The following is a 16,703-nucleotide window of genomic DNA, read 5'->3' on the forward strand; positions in this document are numbered from 1 at the left end:
TCTTACGCCAAGATTTTTATGTAGCTTGGATAGGACTTTTTTTTTTCCTCCCCCCTTTCTACTGTTTACTCTCCTCATGTATTTATAGACAGCAGTCATATCCTCTCCTATAATTTGTTTTTGTTAGGCTGTGCACATTCCTTTTATCTCCCCTTGTACAGTATGTTCTCTACTTTGTCTAACTGGCCCCTCTGGTAGAACGCTATAACTGAGCATTAGAAAATAAGTCTCCAAGTTATATGGTTTTTCCTTTGAAGCAGTTTCAGAAAGTCCTACTGAGTTTTAAGGGAAAGGGCTCCCATCGTGAGGTCTTTGGTGCCTATGGAAGAGGATGCACCTCTGAGCTCATAGAGGCACTCAGTAACCACAGCTCCATCCTAAGGAACCCAGACAAAGCAAAGCAAGCCAAACTGCTGATTGCAGCTTGAGTCCAGAGCAGCAAACAAGGTCAAAAAACACAAAGCAGGTCAGAGGTGCAGCAACAGAACAACCCCCAGGCTACAACAGAGCCTGATAAGGATAATGAAGATTAAACACAACCCTCACCACCCCCAACCAACAAGCACAGACCAGAACCATGTTCCAACAAGATGATCCACCCAAGTGAGGAGTGGGAGGCCAGGGCTCCACTTATATACAGCACCTGGGCCCGTGGGTGGGTTAGGATGCTGGGATATATAAGTGGCCCCCAGGTAAGGGCTGTGTTAAGTGCTGTGGGTAAGGTCTTGTTTCTGCTGTAGCTTTGCTTGTTATGCTGCATGGCCTATCTTTTTTGGTACCTCTTCTTAAAACTTTGTGGCTGTGTTTTGAAATGACTCCTCAAGCTTTCTGAAGCTGCTGAGTGCTTTCCTCATGTTTATTTATTCCACACCCTTAGGCTGTGGTTTTTATTTACTGTGCTTTTCAAGTTTTCCCCCAACCTCTTCTCCCTGCAATCAAACAATCAGAGCACTGAGAAGGAATCCACTGCTGGTGCTTTCCCAAAGGGCTCTGGATTTTTGTTGCTCAGTACAAGGAAAACAACCTTTTCAGCATTGGCTGCTATCAGCGTCTCTGGTATTTGAGACTGCAGTGTCCTGTTTGAATAACTGACCCTGCAGAGAGATCTGCACAAGCAGACACCTGCAGCAGCATGGGGCTGTATTGATTTAGATGTCACTTTGGATTATGTTCAAAATGTTTTTGCAGAGCAGTTCTTTGCAGCGGGATCCGTCCTTCAAGAGGAGAGCGGTGTCAGGGGAAGGGAGATGTTTGCTCTGGTGGCTGGTTAGCATAAAGGAGGGGATGTTTGAAGCTGAACTGTGTTTGAAAGGTAAGTATATCCCACCCACGCTGTAGGCACATACCTGAGCGTCTTGGAATACAAGTGTATTAGAGGAGCAGTAGGAATCAAATGAGGTAAACATGTAACAAGTGCCAAGGTTTGTCAGAGTTCAACGCCGCCTTGTTTCTGAAGCTGACAAAAGAGAAATGGTACCATCTGAGGCAGCCGTTCAGCTCTGAGCTGCAGCCTCTGCCCCAGTGCAGATGGCTCCAAATGAAAAACTCCTGCTGCCAGCCAGGCAGGGGAAACATGGCAGTGAGCTGCATGGGGGGAGCACAGAGCTGGGAGTGCTGGCAGGTCCCACAGTGCGCCTCAGACAAATGGCATTACAGGAGGAATCGGGATCCTGTGCTTTGCAAAGCAATAACGTATTAATCTGCTCTCTAGAAATCTTTCAGCGTAGTGAACAGAACGTAACCTGATTATTTCAAGCCCATTTTTCCCCCCCTGTTGTTTTCCATTGTAGGAATTGCTCCTCGTTGTGGAAGCTTGTGTGATGTTACCCACGTGCACACGGCTGTTACATACCCCAGGTGTGGCCAAACACCAGGCAGAGGTACTTTCTTCAAAGCAGTGCATTGAGGTGGTAAGGCGAGCATTCATTCTTTCAAACCCTTCTGACAGTACTTAGCATTTCTCTGTTATTACACGATTGTTCAACTGTTGCTTTGAACTCCTGTAACCTCAGCCTGCGTACAGTGGAAAAATTCAGGATTTGCTCTCTCGGGCGTGATGCTGCAGTTTGCAATAAAACCTTTGCTGTGCATCCAGCTGAGAGTGCTGATGTGTCCTGCATCGTGTTGGGTTTGCTCTGCTTGAATTTTGCAGGAGCCCTCCTGGAAATGTGTATGAAGAGTTTTGCTGTCAGATTAGAACTGGTATTTCGCAGCGCTCTAAAATCCATTTGCTTGAGAAGGCTGTTTTTCAAGCTGACATGCTGTGGTGAGAGCTCAGGATGGATCTGTGCTGGAAGGCTTATCAAAGGAACCCAGAATCTGGCCCCTTGTTTTCAAAGTGATTTGGAATTCCCTGCTTAGTGAATCTGACTGCATGGTAAGAGCAGCACAGAAATAGCAGGGCTATTTCTTAAAGCAAATTTGGAGCCATTCTGATGGAGGGATGTGCCAGCTGTAAACCTGTGCAAAGAGCAGCTGATTCATAAGCTGAAACATCTTCCTTGCCACCATGGTTAGATTGTCCTGAAAGTTACTGTTCTAAGTGCTGAGTTATATAGGAAGGTACAGGACAGGAATGCACATGAGATGATTTGGTCACCTTACACTTCTGATTAGGCTGAATTCATCTCCCAGGTAAGTTCTGTTTCATCTAGGAATATCCTATGAAGCTGAAGGAGCCGCTTCACAGTCCCGCTGTCCTCCTCAGATGCCACAGGTTGCAATGAAATGTGTCCATGTTGATTTCTATAATGAATTGCAAAGCCTGCCTCCCTTTCTCTGTCCTCTGCTTGCTATTTCTCTGCACAACTTGGAGGAAACCTGCTGGTGCTGCCTGTTTTCCTTTCTTCCTACCCAAGTCCCTCAAATCATCCGGCCCTACTTTAAAGTCCTAGAAACTCCCAGCCCTGAGGCTGTTTGCATGCAGAGTTAAGGCTGTGGCTCTTGCTTTCTCAGACTGCTGTGTAGGTTCAGATAATCACAAGTGTCCATTGCAGGAGCCAAGGTGTTGAAACCTCTCAGGCACTGCAGGTAAAGCAAAACCATCCTCCACTTGGAAGCCATTTTCCCCAGCTGAAGCGTTTCAAATGGCAGCATCTCAGAGCTCGGAGAAATCTTTTTGTTCTTTGCACCAAACGGAGCAGTTATCTCACTAACTGGATTTCTGCCTTTGCTTTATCTTTGCCTTTGATCCCTTCACTTTCTGTTACAGCGGTGGTAGCAAACATGCAAAAGTATTTCATACTGTTCCATACAAATAGAGCAACTGCAACCCTGCAAAAACACATTGAAGGTGTAATTAAGACTGAAAGACCATTCAGTATTTTATAGCTCTATTGAGGATTTATCCCCTTCCCTATTCTTATATCAGGTTTCCTTTAACAGCTGACATATTGCTCGGTAAAATAAATAGGTAAAATAAATAGGTAATAAAAGTGAATGGAAGAAGCCCTCTGCTGCAGAGAATGCAGGGCTCCTCCTCAATGAGCTTCTCAATAGTGAATCGTGCAATTGTTGAGATGCTGTTTGCAAGTGTTTGTGTCGAAGGCGGCCAACAGGGCTCAACGTGTGCAGTGTTTTTCCTTCCCAGAATGTAAAGAAACGTTTTTCCCAATGCAAGAACCTCTTAGGAACAGCACGACGTCTGTCGCCGTAAACTCATTTCATTCTTGTTTCTCATCGCTGTACTTCTTGGGTTCTTACTTGGTAAATGATTTCCTGCCCTGTGCCAGATGCTGTTCTCCTTCACAATGCAGTCATAGTTCTTGGTTAGTGATATCACAGTATTATACCACAGTCCTTACTGCGGCTTCTCAAATTTAGCACACTGAAATACATTCTTTGTTGGTTGTTTGGGGGCTTTTAGATCTGGGGTTTGATTGAAGTCGGGCTGTAACAAAAAAGAAGGGATAGAGGCTGGGGAAACTTGGACAGTGTGCAGAGAAACAGGGAAACAAAAGAAGGGCAAGAAAGAAGGGGAATATTTGATATATCCCGTCTCTGCTTGTGTAGGTAGAGGAAGAGCTTGAAGTAACACTGGTGTTATTTGCTGCTGTTTGGGCTCTGAGCTGCTGTAGGCACTGAGCAGCTGATCCTGCCCAGGGATCTCCCTCATGCAGTGGCTGTGGGTTCAGGCTGGGGATCCCATAGGGCTGCTCCCCCCCCCCCCCCCATACATATCTTTCCTAGCCAGAGATAAAGCAAGAATACCCACATACAAATAATTTCTAGTCCTTTAACTGAATCAGGGTCTGGCCCTTCTGAACAGAGACCAGAAAGTTTGCTGTTCCCTTCTAGATGTGATCTGTGGGTTTCCTATCGTGATGACACAATTCCACTCTGTGCTGGTGTAAGGCTTATTAAAAGTGGTGTGTGTTTGTGCCAGTGTGAATAGCAGTGAATTCTTTTGAAGGGTTATGTAAAAGTATATTTCCAGGAGACAGAACAAATACAAGGAAGCCAGTTTAGTTACTTAAGGCCTGGCTGTACAAGGAGCGGGATGTAAAATCAGCCTGGATTTTAAATGCAGGCTATAGCATTTCACATCCCATGGGTCTGTGTCAGGATGGAGGGGTGTGTCTGTATGTACACACGTATATGCGTGTCCTGAAGCATAAATTGATGTAAGGACATAATCATATGTTTATTTTTTCCCTTGGAAAGCAAACTGGGAAGAAGAAAATCGGTAAATAAATATTGATTTAAGGTCCTCCCTGGGGAGATGCCTTCTTGGGTAGATCTGGAGCCTTTCTGGCTGAGCTGGCAAACAGGTCTGTCGTACAGTTTCCAGGTCTGGTTAGAGTTCTTAAGGAGGGGAGGTGTTTGTAGGGCCTGATGGATCGTTGATGTATTTAAATATGCTGAGACATGAAGTTTTATGAAATAGGGAACATGGACAGAATTTTCCTGTTGTGTTCCTCAGGGACTGCACCAGGCTGTATGGTAAGGACTAACTTTGTCAGAAACAGCTTTGAGGGGAATTATTAACATGCAGACAAATGAACCTGTCTGGCTGACCAGAGGAACCTGTATTCATACGGCAAATGGGACATTACTCATCCTGCAGTGCTTTCTGAAGGAGATTTTGGTATCATCCTTCTCCGTTTTAAATTCAGCTCGTAAATCCCAAAGGGGAATTCACTGCCAGCCATTTGCATTCTAAAGCTCAAACCTCAGTAGAGCGCTCTACTTAAGACTCCTCTTATATAACTTAACCAATGAGCTCCATCCTAGTGGAGGCCTTGAGGAGCCAACTGAAGGACTGAGACAAGGCAGAAACACTTGGTAGAAGCCTGGTGAACTGCTTTGTGTAATGCAGGTCATGGGGGGATCTGTGCAAAGCTCAACTGTGAACTGCTGCTCTTGTGGTTGTACCCTCATCACTGGGGGAAAGGAAAGCCTTCAGCCTTTGGCAAACCGCCTGCCTACATGACAGGCTGTTGTGTCTTCTGGTGCAAGAGGGGAAATCACAGGACAGCTCTGAGTTCACCTTTTGCAAGATGGGGAACTACAGAGGGAAAGTTACAGGAAAAGCAACATGTGTGGGTTTGTTTTTTGCAACAAAGATTTCTTGGGCTGACTCATCTTCGAAGGAAATGTGATTCAGGAGGGAAACAAAGTAGGGCTGCTCTGCCCCTCAGGCCATGGGTTTGCAGGTGGAAGTTGTAGGCGATCCACTCCTTCCCTTGGAGACACTGGGATTCATCTGCACAAATGCCCCAGTTCCTTCAGCTGAGTCGTGCTCTCTGTTTTTATCCAACTGAAGCAGACTTCAAATACGTATATTTCTCTATTTCTTATTGCCAAGAGATCCGCTATCCTGGCTTCTTGCTGAAGGCATCTGAAGCCTTTGAAAGTACTGCTAATTATTTTCTTGGGGTCCTCTGAAGAATTGAACGCTTCAAATGTTATAGTAAAGTGCAGAGTGCGAAGCCACTATTTTAAATAAGTCTATAAATGAGTAGTAGAGAGCACTGTCTCCATTCGGACCATTCAAAAAGAACCTATTTGTCTCCAATTGTAGAGCAAGGTCTGCGAACAAGAATCCCCGTGCCTGGGAATTCCAGAATCCCACTGATTTTTCACTGCAGCTCAGTTGAAGATGAGGCTTTAAATGAGCACCAGACCCTTCAGCTCCTTTCCAAAACACGTTCTGGTGACAGGCAATGGAAGGCTGAACTTCGGAGTCTCTTTTGTGCTTCCTTGTGTGCAGCTCCCTTGTCTCCAGGTTGCACATTTCAAGGAACCGAAGTAAATATTCCCGTGTTGACATAAGAATGACTGGGTAGTTGGGAGCCGTGAAGCCTGTAATGATGATTGCAACAGGAAATGTAGCTTAGGATTTGTTCAAACAGAATGATGCAAGCTGCAGCAGTCTGTGCTGATACCAAATTAAAGTCACGGGGGGTTCTGGTGGAGTCGCTTTGCTGTTATGTGCACAGGAGGGAAAAAGGACTGAAAGTATTATGGTGCCGCTGGGAAGACGTTGCTAGCAGTAAAGCTTTGTTGTACCAGGCACAAAAAGTTTGATAGAGGTGGAACATCTCCCAGGCCTCTCAGAATTCCTTGTTTTGTGTCCCTGTGTCGGGTGTTGCTCCTTAACACACCCTGCTGCTTGCAAACTGAGTAACTGTACCAACAAGCGATGGGGGAGGAATAAGGTGACTCCAGAGTGCCACAGAAGAACTTGTTAGCACAGGCGACTCCGTGATGCTCGGTGAAACACACTGAATCACACCTGATTGCAGAAGGAGGGGTAGATTTTTTGCTGTTGAATTGCACTTATCTTCAAAGCTGCTGCAGATGATTCCACGTTTATTCAGCAGGACAGAGTCCCCAGGCTTTTGTATCCCATGTTGTTCAGTGCCAGTTGTTAAGATGAGTTGGCTTTTAATCCACCAGTGAATACTGAATGAAGAATTCAGTCATGAATCAGATCTTTCTTTTTTTGCTCGCGTTTTTATTTTCCATTTCAGATTTCTTTTGCTGTCCAGGACAAAAATAAATTATGAGAGGAAAGAAGTCAAAATTGTTCCTCTTGAACAACCCTCCTGCATCAGTGCTTAATCCTTCCATTATGTGTGATATCATTAATCATTCTGCTCTGATATTTGACACACATTTGTGGGGGGGGGGAAGAAAAAAAATCAGATCTAATATAAAAGATGCAATAATAGTGACTTATGCGGATCTGCAGCTAATTATAACGTATTTGAATTTTCATCTTTCATAAAAGACCTCTATAAAATGAAGAGCCTTCCACAGTGCTGAAATGAGTGTCTGAGTGAAACTGGCAAGCAGACAAGGAGAGAGGAAAGAAACGTCCAAGGACAATGAGAGAAATCTCAGCATCGTAACGGCCACAAACTGCAGGAAATATCTCTGCTTGGTGGTGGGCTTCTTTGAGACAGAAGCTGAGCAGCACAACAGCCAGTTTGCATCTGATGAGAACCCACGTTGACTGAATGAGTAGTTAGGCTGGCTTCTATTTTAGCGTTTGGGATCCTAAATCTAAGTGTGGGCTCATCGTTACGTATTAGGGAGAATTCCCTTTCCTGAATAGTGAATAGTTTTCCTCACAGCTGCAATTATACTTCTGTTTTTAAGGTATGGCTCTTCTAGCAATGCATCTGTTCCTTTGTGGCTCTCAGACAGCCTTATTGGCAGATAGGGGACTTGTCCTAAATGCAGTACAGGATGAGTTGTGGCAATTAACTGTACCTCGGACTTGCAGATGGGTGAATATATTTGTTTTCTCGAAGCACTCGTTAGTGTGAGTCGTGCCTTAATAAGGAGCCCTTTTTCCATTCGAGCACACCCATGTGCTGTGGTTGCTTTCTAAATTCAGCTTGCGTTTTGCCTCCTATAACCAGGGCTGGCTCAGCTCTACCCTCGCAACCTCCGAGTTGTACATATCTGTCATGTACAGTTTGTACGAGCAATATGATCTGCCACTTAAATCTTCCATCAGGTTTTTTTAATTAAGAACTGCATAACACGAGCTGGATCAATTTTATGCTTTAATTTGTTGTGTCTCAGAGAATGGTGAAAATATTCAAAGGCTTTCTCCCTTCTGTGAACTCATTCTCCAGTACTGGCATGATCTCAGCACATCTGTTTGCTGAAGCTGCTGCTCCTGGTGCCTTTCCTGCATTGACTTCTACTCACCCTTTATAACAAGAGTTTAACATGCACCATTTTGGGTCATGTTTTTATGACCCCGACTCAGCTGTGATCTTGCTGGTGATAATGGAGGGATGTTCACTTGAAATATTATTGAAGGGATAAGCAGAAGTACAGGAGGGTTTTTCTCTCTAGGCCAAGCAAGGCTGACCATAACATTTGGAGTGCATCTTTAGCACAGATGTCCTAGGAAAAGGGCACTAAAAGCCTTGGAACCAGGCATATATAATACAGGGTTCTTGGAAGGAAATGGAAGCTGCCACCTGCCTAACAGGGTTGGCAATGGGAAAGGAATTGCAGGGAATGCTGCAGATTTGCAGCAGTTCTATGGTACTGTTGTCACAGGCAACAGAAAAACTACCTGTCAGTTCTAACCTGAAATATATCTATGGATAAAATGGGGCTGTGACCACTGTGTGTGCCAACAGATCGTGCTGTGACGACGTTGAGTAGAACTCACTTGAAAAACAAGCACCACTAAAACTTGTTCTGACCCCAGAAGGTGGTTTTGTGTTGGTTTTTTTTCCCCTCTTATTGTTGTAGCTCCTGGAATCGCATTTGCATTTTGCTGTGTAAACGTGCTGTTGGGCAGCTCTGAATGACCACCTGCATTATGAAGGAGATTGTTCTGGTCCCAGAGCAGCCATCCTCACAGCACAGCCAAACGATGCTCCAACAGCCCATGGCTGTGAAACCTGCACTGTGCGCTATGCAGTGCAAAAACTCAGCACAGATGTATGGAAAGCTCCAGAAGCTATAACTTAGTGTGCTGAAAGAGAGGAAAGAGGCTCTAGACAACATAAAGTATGTGAGTTATTTGCACTTTCACAGAACCTTTCACCTGGGAATCTTAAAGGGTTTTATGGACGTTAATGTAACCTTCCTGTGCCTTGCTGAGCATATATTAAACACTGCCTCCTCATTAATGCCGAGCAGAAAGAGGCAGTCCCACAATCCCTCATCCAGGATTGTACCAAGTGGATCTGGGGGAGGTGATGGATCACTGCTGGGCTGATGCTCCAGCACCTCGTGCTCCTGCTCCGTGGGGGCTCCGTGATGGAGCACGTCAGGGGTCAATCCGCTCACCCTATGTCTGCTCCTGTTGCTGTCACACACACCAGTCATGCAGTAGCTTTACAGGTGGTCCAAGAGGTGGAAGCAGAGCACTCGGTGTATTCTGCTTGTACCGCTTTGCTGACCTCTAACACGGGCACAGAGTGGCTGTGAGAATTCATGCCCGGCCCAGCCTGACTCCGAATATCCTCAGTTATTTACTTCAATTCAAACTGGGGCTGCTTATTGCTCTATTGCTCAGACTTACCCCCATCCGCAGCTCTTCTGCTATATCCCCTTCAACCTCTCTCCAGCCAACGGTGCTTATGGGGGGCACTGAGGGTTATGGAAGTTGTGTTTTATCTGTGCTGGGAGCTTTTCTCCACTGTGTGTGCACTTTCATAGCGAATCCATGTACTTCCATAGCGAATCCATGTACTCTATAAGGTGACAGGGAGCGCCTCAGCTGCGCTTCGCAGAGCCGCGCTGTGGTGATGGAGCACGGGGTGATCCCTGCGGGCCGTGCCTGTAAAGGAGGCGAACAGCGCAGCGCTGCCGCTCGTTCCGGGTATGTGAGACCGGACATCCCGCTCATGTTGGTGCAGCGGACCCTTTTCCACACATAACGGGCTCCCCGCGAGCAGCACCGCTCTCACAGCTCGGACATCCCGCTTACCCCACAGCCGCCATTTCCCGCAGGGCCACAGCGGAGCGCGCCCCCGTGGGCGGGACCTCCGCCGCGACGGCTCTTCCTCCCATTGGCCGAGAGAGGCGAGGCGGGCGTGACTCTCGCCCAATCCCCCTCGTTCAGCGGAGTCCCGCCTCCGCCGCGCTGTCATTGGCCGAGGGGCGGGGCTTGGCCAGGCGGCTCCCATCGCACGGCGCAGGGGGCGCGGGGGCCGCAGTAGCGCTTGGGCGGCGGCGGCGGTGGCAGCGATGGGCACCACGCGGCGCTTTCCCCTCCTGCTCCTGCTGGGGCTGGCCGGCCCCGCCGTCACGTTGGCCGGATACATCGAGGTAGGTGCGTGCGGAGCGGAGCCCGGAGAGCCGCGCGGGGCGGCCGTTGGGGCCGGGCATCGCCTCGCTCCGCGCCCTCGCGGTGCCGGGGGCTGCGTTTGGCCGAGTCTCCCCCGGCCCGGTTCGGATCCGCATGGTGGATGGGCCGGGCGGTGCCGTGCGGGGATCCCTCGCCGTCTCCCAGCGGCCCGGCTCTGCGGCGCAATGCGGGGCTGCCGTGGGAGCGGGGCTCGCTGTGCCGGCCGGCCCTGGGCGCGGCTGTCTGTCCCGAGCGCCTGGCTGCGTCTGGGAGCGGTACTTGAGGCGGCCCGATTAGCGATGAAATGGTTTAATTGCCGCAATTGGCGTGCGTGTGGGGACGGCTCTCACGGATGAGATAACGAGAAGAGGGAAATTCCGGTTTTATCTTATGGAAATCGCAGCTCCGTGCCGTTGAGCCGCTGACACCCAGGGGAGGAAAGCTGCGCACGGAGCCGGCCGGACCGCACCGGGATGCTGTGGGAAGGCCGTGCTGTTGGGCCGGGCTGGGTCCGGAGCTCGATCCGCTCTGCTGCGGGAACCTGAGCCCCAGGCTGGCAGCAAGCGCAGCCCTGCGACGTTTCTAACGCGTTATGTGACGCCAGCCCGTGTCTTTGCCCGCTTGTGAAGGCGCAGCGCTCCATCTCCTCCTTATCTCTGTGTTAAAGCGATGCAACGCGGCGCTAATTTTAACAGGAGGGGTCGGTGCTGAGGATGCAGCAGGGCTGGCCTGCAGGATGTCGGCCGGTGCTCTGCTGGGGTCACTCGGGGTCCCCATTGGGGAGCAGTTTGGGTGCTGGCTGGTGCACCTGTTGAGAAGCTCCTCCAGCTGTAGGTCGCTTCCTCCATCACATCCAGCCACCGTGCCCATGGACTCATGTTATGAAAAGCCAACAGCCTCCCGTGGGAGCAGACACGGCCCTCCTGGTGTTCTGAGGATGAAGAAGCAGAGCTCAGCATTCACCCACCCGTCGTGAGGTCAGCAGAGGCTTTGGCAGCCCTGGGATGGTGCCATCAATGCAGCGGTACTGACCTGATGCAAGAAGGTTAACCTGGATCCCATCCTGCCTCATGGCTCGCCCTGCACCAGGCTTTGCTCCTGAGCTGTGGATCAGGGGCTACACGGTGCTCGGCCATTCCTGCAGCACCATCTGCATCCTGAAGGCGTGACAGCCTCCTTCATCTGCTGGCACAAAATGTCAGTTGTCACATTTTACTTCTTGTCTTTTCATGCTGTATTTTCCACCATTGCCATGTCAGTGGGGAACTGCAGATCTTCCTTGCTGTCAGATTTGCTCCGGAATCGTAGCTGGATGCAGAGCTTAGGAAGTGAAATGGTGGCTGTTTATATCGCCTTTGCTAGCGGGTAATGTAATGAAAAATAGGAGATAGGTTTATTTTTTGTATAAAGAGGACTTTTAAAAGCATTGCAGAGCGAAGGCAAACCAGTAGCGGTGGCTGCATTTATCAGTTCAGCGGAATTGGCAATGTCCCATTAGGTGGATTTTCTTTTGCTTGATTATCTTAGCTAGCAGTCCCTGTCCCCGGAACACCCGCTAATCCGCTTATGGACCACAATTTGTTTTTCTTTCTCCCCCCTTGCACGGAGGAAGAGGAGTGGCGGGGCTTATTTATTTATTTATTGCTGGCATCTGAGCCTTTCAATAGGGCGTTCCCCAGGGCTCCTGCCTGGTGTCAGCCCTCCTTTTCAGATAGTGCTGCTGGCAGAATAACCTCTGACAGCCTCCGTGCAAATGAGCTGCAATGTACGTAGAGACACTGTAGGGACCCCATCGGTGCTGTTGTCTTTGTAGGGTGTTGTGTCTGAATTGGGGGCTGCCACGTTCTGCTTGTGAAACCTGAGAGAACTTGGGATGGGGCACAGATGCCAACTGGAAAAAAAGAAAACGAATCCATTCTAATTGGATCTCTGTTCCAATGATAAACTGCTCGTGCTGTGTCCCCAGGGCCTTCAGGGATGGAAAGCTGCTTTTTTATCACTTGACCTTTGTGTGTAATCGAATCGGAGGCAATGCAGACTTGATGCTGCTTTTGGTTTTCTTTTTAATAGCCTTTGGTTTTAGTGGTCCTCTTCCCAAGCTATCCTGAATGCTTGTGTTGCTGGTTCAGGTAACCGAGGTTTAGGGTAAGGAAAAACAACGTGCTGACTAGTGTCAGGGTTGTTTTTTTGCATGGTGTGCTTAAATTCTCACTAACAAAAATACCGGTCTTGTGCCATTTCTGCAGACCTTGGGGACTTGTAATTGCCTGCTGCATTGAACAAAGAACTCCACCTAGGGGAAATTTCCACTTCTGTGTTCCAGTCCTGAGGAGAAACAGCTCAGGAAAATTCCAGTCCTGAGCACAGCCTTTGCTTTGCTTTCGGTTCCCAAAGTTTCACTTCCCAGGAAGGCGTTAGGTGAAATGCTTCGGTATGAAAGCAGTTATTTGCAGCGCCTCGTCTCAGCCTTCACAAAACCTCTGCTGAAGCAGAGATGCGTGTAAGGAAGCAGTGATGGACACCTGCTGCTGTGGGAGGCTCTGCACTGCCTTGGGCTGCTCCACGGAGGTGAGCTCAGTGCTTTGCAGAGGGCTGCAGCTCTCCTGAGCCTCAGCTGTGAATGCATTGTGCCTGTGACCTTAGATGATAAGGATGCATTAATGATCTCTGCCTTGGGTTAGGCTTCTTTTTGTTAATAGCATCCATTGTAACACGAGGGCTATTCAAAATCCACTGTACAGGTGGCCTTGGCTGCATTTGAGCTTTGTTACTGCACGTTGCACCTTCTCCACTGTGGTGCAGTGCAGGAAGAAGCAATTTGGGGTCTGTTCTGTACATGCGGTGCTTCTCTCTTAGTATTGCTGGTATAAAATCTACCTTTGCTTTTTCCTATTCCGTGCGTATTTGGGAGGCATAAGGGCTCAATCTTGTAAACATAAGTTATTTTGACTGCAGCATCTGCTTCTACAACTGTGCTTAAACCATAACCTTGTTCTCCAGTTGGAAACGTGAGGCGTGTGCTCTCCCCAGCCTTTCATGCTGGGGACAAGACAGCCTTCACATTGGTGCTCTCTGGCGTCTCACACTCTTCTTGTGAACTGCTTTAGGTTGTGTCAATTGCTGTCGTCCTTCAGCTGTTTGCTCTCGTGCTGCTTACGTGCAGTAAAACAGTGCTGCTGATTTCTGTTTAGTTCATGCAGTCGACATCTCTGGACCATCGTTAATTTAAGATGATGTTGGCTTCTGCTTCAGATCTGTACCTGAACTTGTGATGTTGTCCCTTTGCTCTCAAAAAGTGTAATCAGGGCCCATAGTGGAGTTTCCTATCTCTGCTTTTAAGTTGAAACCAGTCCCACCAGCAGCAGAGCACGGCCTGGCTTTGCACAGCCAAGTGCCCACCCGAGCACAAGCACGTGCTGCTGAGCTGCTTACTGCCCAGTGCTACGGGGCTGCTTTGTGCTGCCATTGGGGAGGATACTCCTTATTTTGGTGGCAGTGCACAGGGCTGTGTTGTGGGGCTGGGGCTGTCCTTCCATCCCTATGGAGATGAGCCATGCAACACGCTGCTCACTAACCAGCCCCCTGCTTTGTGGGGGCTGTTCTGTGCAGCTTTGGAGGGCTTTAAGTGTGGAGACGGAATCGATAACAGTTTGGCTTTGGATGGCCTTGCTGCGTTTCGAGACTAACTGAAAATCGTTATGAAATGATGACTTCGAGTTTTTTTTTCAAGAGCTTAAAAATTGCCTGCGTTGTTTAAATGCAATGCAGAAATAAATAACAGCGTAGATGATAGAGCTGGTCTTTTGCTGGGTGGCTCGATGGAGCTCCGTGTGCCATGCAGGATGGGCAGAGCGCATCATCCCTTTGCAGCCTGACTCATCATGTAGGCGGAGCTGTGCTGGGGGTGGTGGGGGGAGAGCCATGCTGGGATTCCAGGCTTTGGCTGTGTGACAGGGATGCATTTAGGTAATTTCATACGGTAAGCTCTCTAACAAAATTACAGCAGTCAGAAGTATGGCCTGATTCAGGTCAAGGACGTGGAGGGAGATGCTCAAGCAGCTGGAGACGCCAGGCCTTGGTTCCTCCTGGCTCTAACAGAAGATTGCTACTTTACTTAGGGAAGTTTCCATTTCGGAGTTGCTAATTATCATCCTAATGCCGCCTTCTTGCTGATCACATCGAGCAAGCTGACAACCAGCCTTTGCAGACATGTTGAAGCAAAAGTAGCGTTTAACCTTGGAAGTGCCCTTTTTCATTTAGCTCTGGTTTTTGCAACCCACAAACGTTTGCTGCTGAGGTGCTATTTTTGAGAGCCTGCTTCTTGCATTGCAGAAAGTTGTGTTCTGTTAACTCTGGTCTCATGGACTTGTCTTTCAATGCATAGCTGCAGTGCTTAGTGTGGTCAGGTTGCTGCCTTGAAGCACTGTGATAGACAGGGATACCAGCTCATGCCCCTGCCGGGGTGGGCAGGAGGCTGGGTGAACGACTTGGGTTTTTCTGGGAGCTGCCCTGACTTAAATGAAAAACCAGTCGTTTGCATTTTGAATCTTTGGGCTTCTCTTTAAAAGCTTTGACGTTATTTTTAGCCCCAGCTCCCTGCCAAAAGACTCATCGCTATTGTTTTGGGTTTTGGGTTGCTGAATCCCACTAATTATGATGTCATTGCGTAGTGTGAAGTGACAGCAACAGAAAGAAAAATGTTGCCCGTGCCATCTGTTAGAATAAACATCATGCACTCATGTTGGATTTCAAGCGGATTTGGAGTGCATATTCACAACAGACACAGGCTCTGCTTACACGTATGGCGGCCTCTAGCATAAAGCTTTTAATCACCACGTTCCCCTCTATGGTTTTGGATTTGGTGTAGCACGTAGCTGGGTCTTAGCAGATTTTTTTATGTTATCAGTGTTTAATCTTTTCCCATTCATATTGGGACTCGTAACTTGCCAGAAGTGGTCCTAGAGCAATGGGAATGAATTACTCTCAGTCACTAATGCTGAGCCTTGGGTGCTGGCTTCTTCCCCTGGTCATCTTACAGTAATTGTGGCCTGAAATAGAGAAGGGCAGATTTGCTTTAATCTGCTAAGTATTCCTCTCAAAAGATTAAATGCAAAATGTTGATTCAAACCTGAGCTTTGAGCTCCCAGTCAGTGTATTGGCATTTGGACGTGACTCTTTCTCTGCATAATTTATCAAAGCCCTCACAGAAGAAATTGAATTTGATGTCTGGATGGTTCGAAACAGGAAGATCAGATATGCGTTTAGGAACCCAAAAGAATGGATAAGTGTTGAGGTCCAAGCAGTGTACGTTAGCCAACATGGCAGCCTTGGCCAGAGGTGAACTCTGCAGTGCAGGGTGTATAGCAGGGCTCGTGTGTTCATTCAATGCCATGTGTCCTGGGAAGAAGGGAGTCCTTCAGGATAGATTCATAGCCCTGAGGCTGGAAGCATTAAGCAGTGGAGAAGGTGTTTTCTTGCTGGCCAACCAAAAGAGTTTGGTTTGGGTTTTGAAACGTGAAGCTTGGCTTGAAGAGCACCAACAGAAGCGTTGTACCCTCTCCTCATCAATGCTGGCTTGTTCCCGTTGCATCAGTGCTTGCTGTGCAACAAAGCTGGGCACTGTGTGGGCATTCTGCTCAGGGCAGCAGCCGCTTTCTCGGAAGCAATTTCCCAATAACAAAGGCAGGAGATGAATGGCCTGCCAGAGCGCAGGCTTGTTGCAGTGTAGTGTTTTGCTGCCCTGTCCCTGCGCTGTCTGCAGCTGGCTTTGGGCTCTGCATCACAGCCTGTGGTTGCTTTAGGTCCCCCACCTTCCAGCTATGGGCTCGTGCTCTTATTCCGTGCGTGTTCAACATGTATTTGTCACGCTAATTGCAACAGCTGATGCAGATTACTTACGTTTGAATCTGGTACTGCTTTGATGCATCGTGTTTTGGATAATGTATTCCTTCATTTTCAGCGCTTGTGTCTTGCTTCAGAATGTCTTCATTTCTCAGGTTAAGAGACAAAGAGAGAACGTTCAGCCAGCTGATCCCTTTGCAGTCCTTCTGCCTTCTCTCCCCACCCAGAGGATCCTTTACTCAGCAGTGTGCCTCTGAGGAAGGCTGAAGAGCTGGATTCCTAATGGAGCAGAGCTGCTAAGGCACCCAGAAATCTCCGTTCAGATTTGCCTAACTGTAAAACCTGCAATGCCAGCAAAAAGCATTTTGAAGTCTAGGCTGGAATTCCTGGGTCTGGATGGATTTGTTGTGCTCGGTTGTATTAAGCAAGCTTTTGGACCTTGCTCCAATGGGAATTAGTGTGGGGGGAAGAATACTGTTCAAAGTATAACCACATGGGAGGTTTTCCACAGGGCATCTGTAGCACGTTAATTCCCTCTTTCATTGTGGGGCACGGACCAGAATGGATCACTGTAGCCCTTTTGTGATTCCTG

At 48.2% G+C, this 16,703-nt stretch overlaps 1 protein-coding gene across 8 annotated transcripts in view; it reads left to right on the forward strand.

The window, feature by feature from the left end:
• The first annotated feature begins 10,089 nt into the window (after positions 1–10,089).
• APLP2 (amyloid beta precursor like protein 2) overlaps positions 10,090–16,703 on the forward strand; it is a 35,644-nt gene continuing 29,030 nt past the window's right edge. For 6 of the 8 annotated variants that reach the window (XM_072355014.1, XM_072355015.1, XM_072355016.1 and 3 more), the window contains exon 1: positions 10,091–10,251. In XM_072355014.1, the coding sequence (XP_072211115.1) occupies positions 10,171–10,251 (81 nt within the window). In that variant the 5' untranslated portion in view covers positions 10,091–10,170. Of the gene's footprint in view, positions 10,252–16,703 lie in introns of all 8 variants that reach the window. The other 2 variants (XM_072355018.1, XM_072355019.1) reach the window with 2 other exon arrangements.

The sequence above is a fragment of the Excalfactoria chinensis genome, chromosome 21 (assembly GCF_039878825.1).
Source record: "Excalfactoria chinensis isolate bCotChi1 chromosome 21, bCotChi1.hap2, whole genome shotgun sequence".
In the NCBI taxonomy this organism is placed as follows: domain Eukaryota; kingdom Metazoa; phylum Chordata; class Aves; order Galliformes; family Phasianidae; genus Excalfactoria; species Excalfactoria chinensis.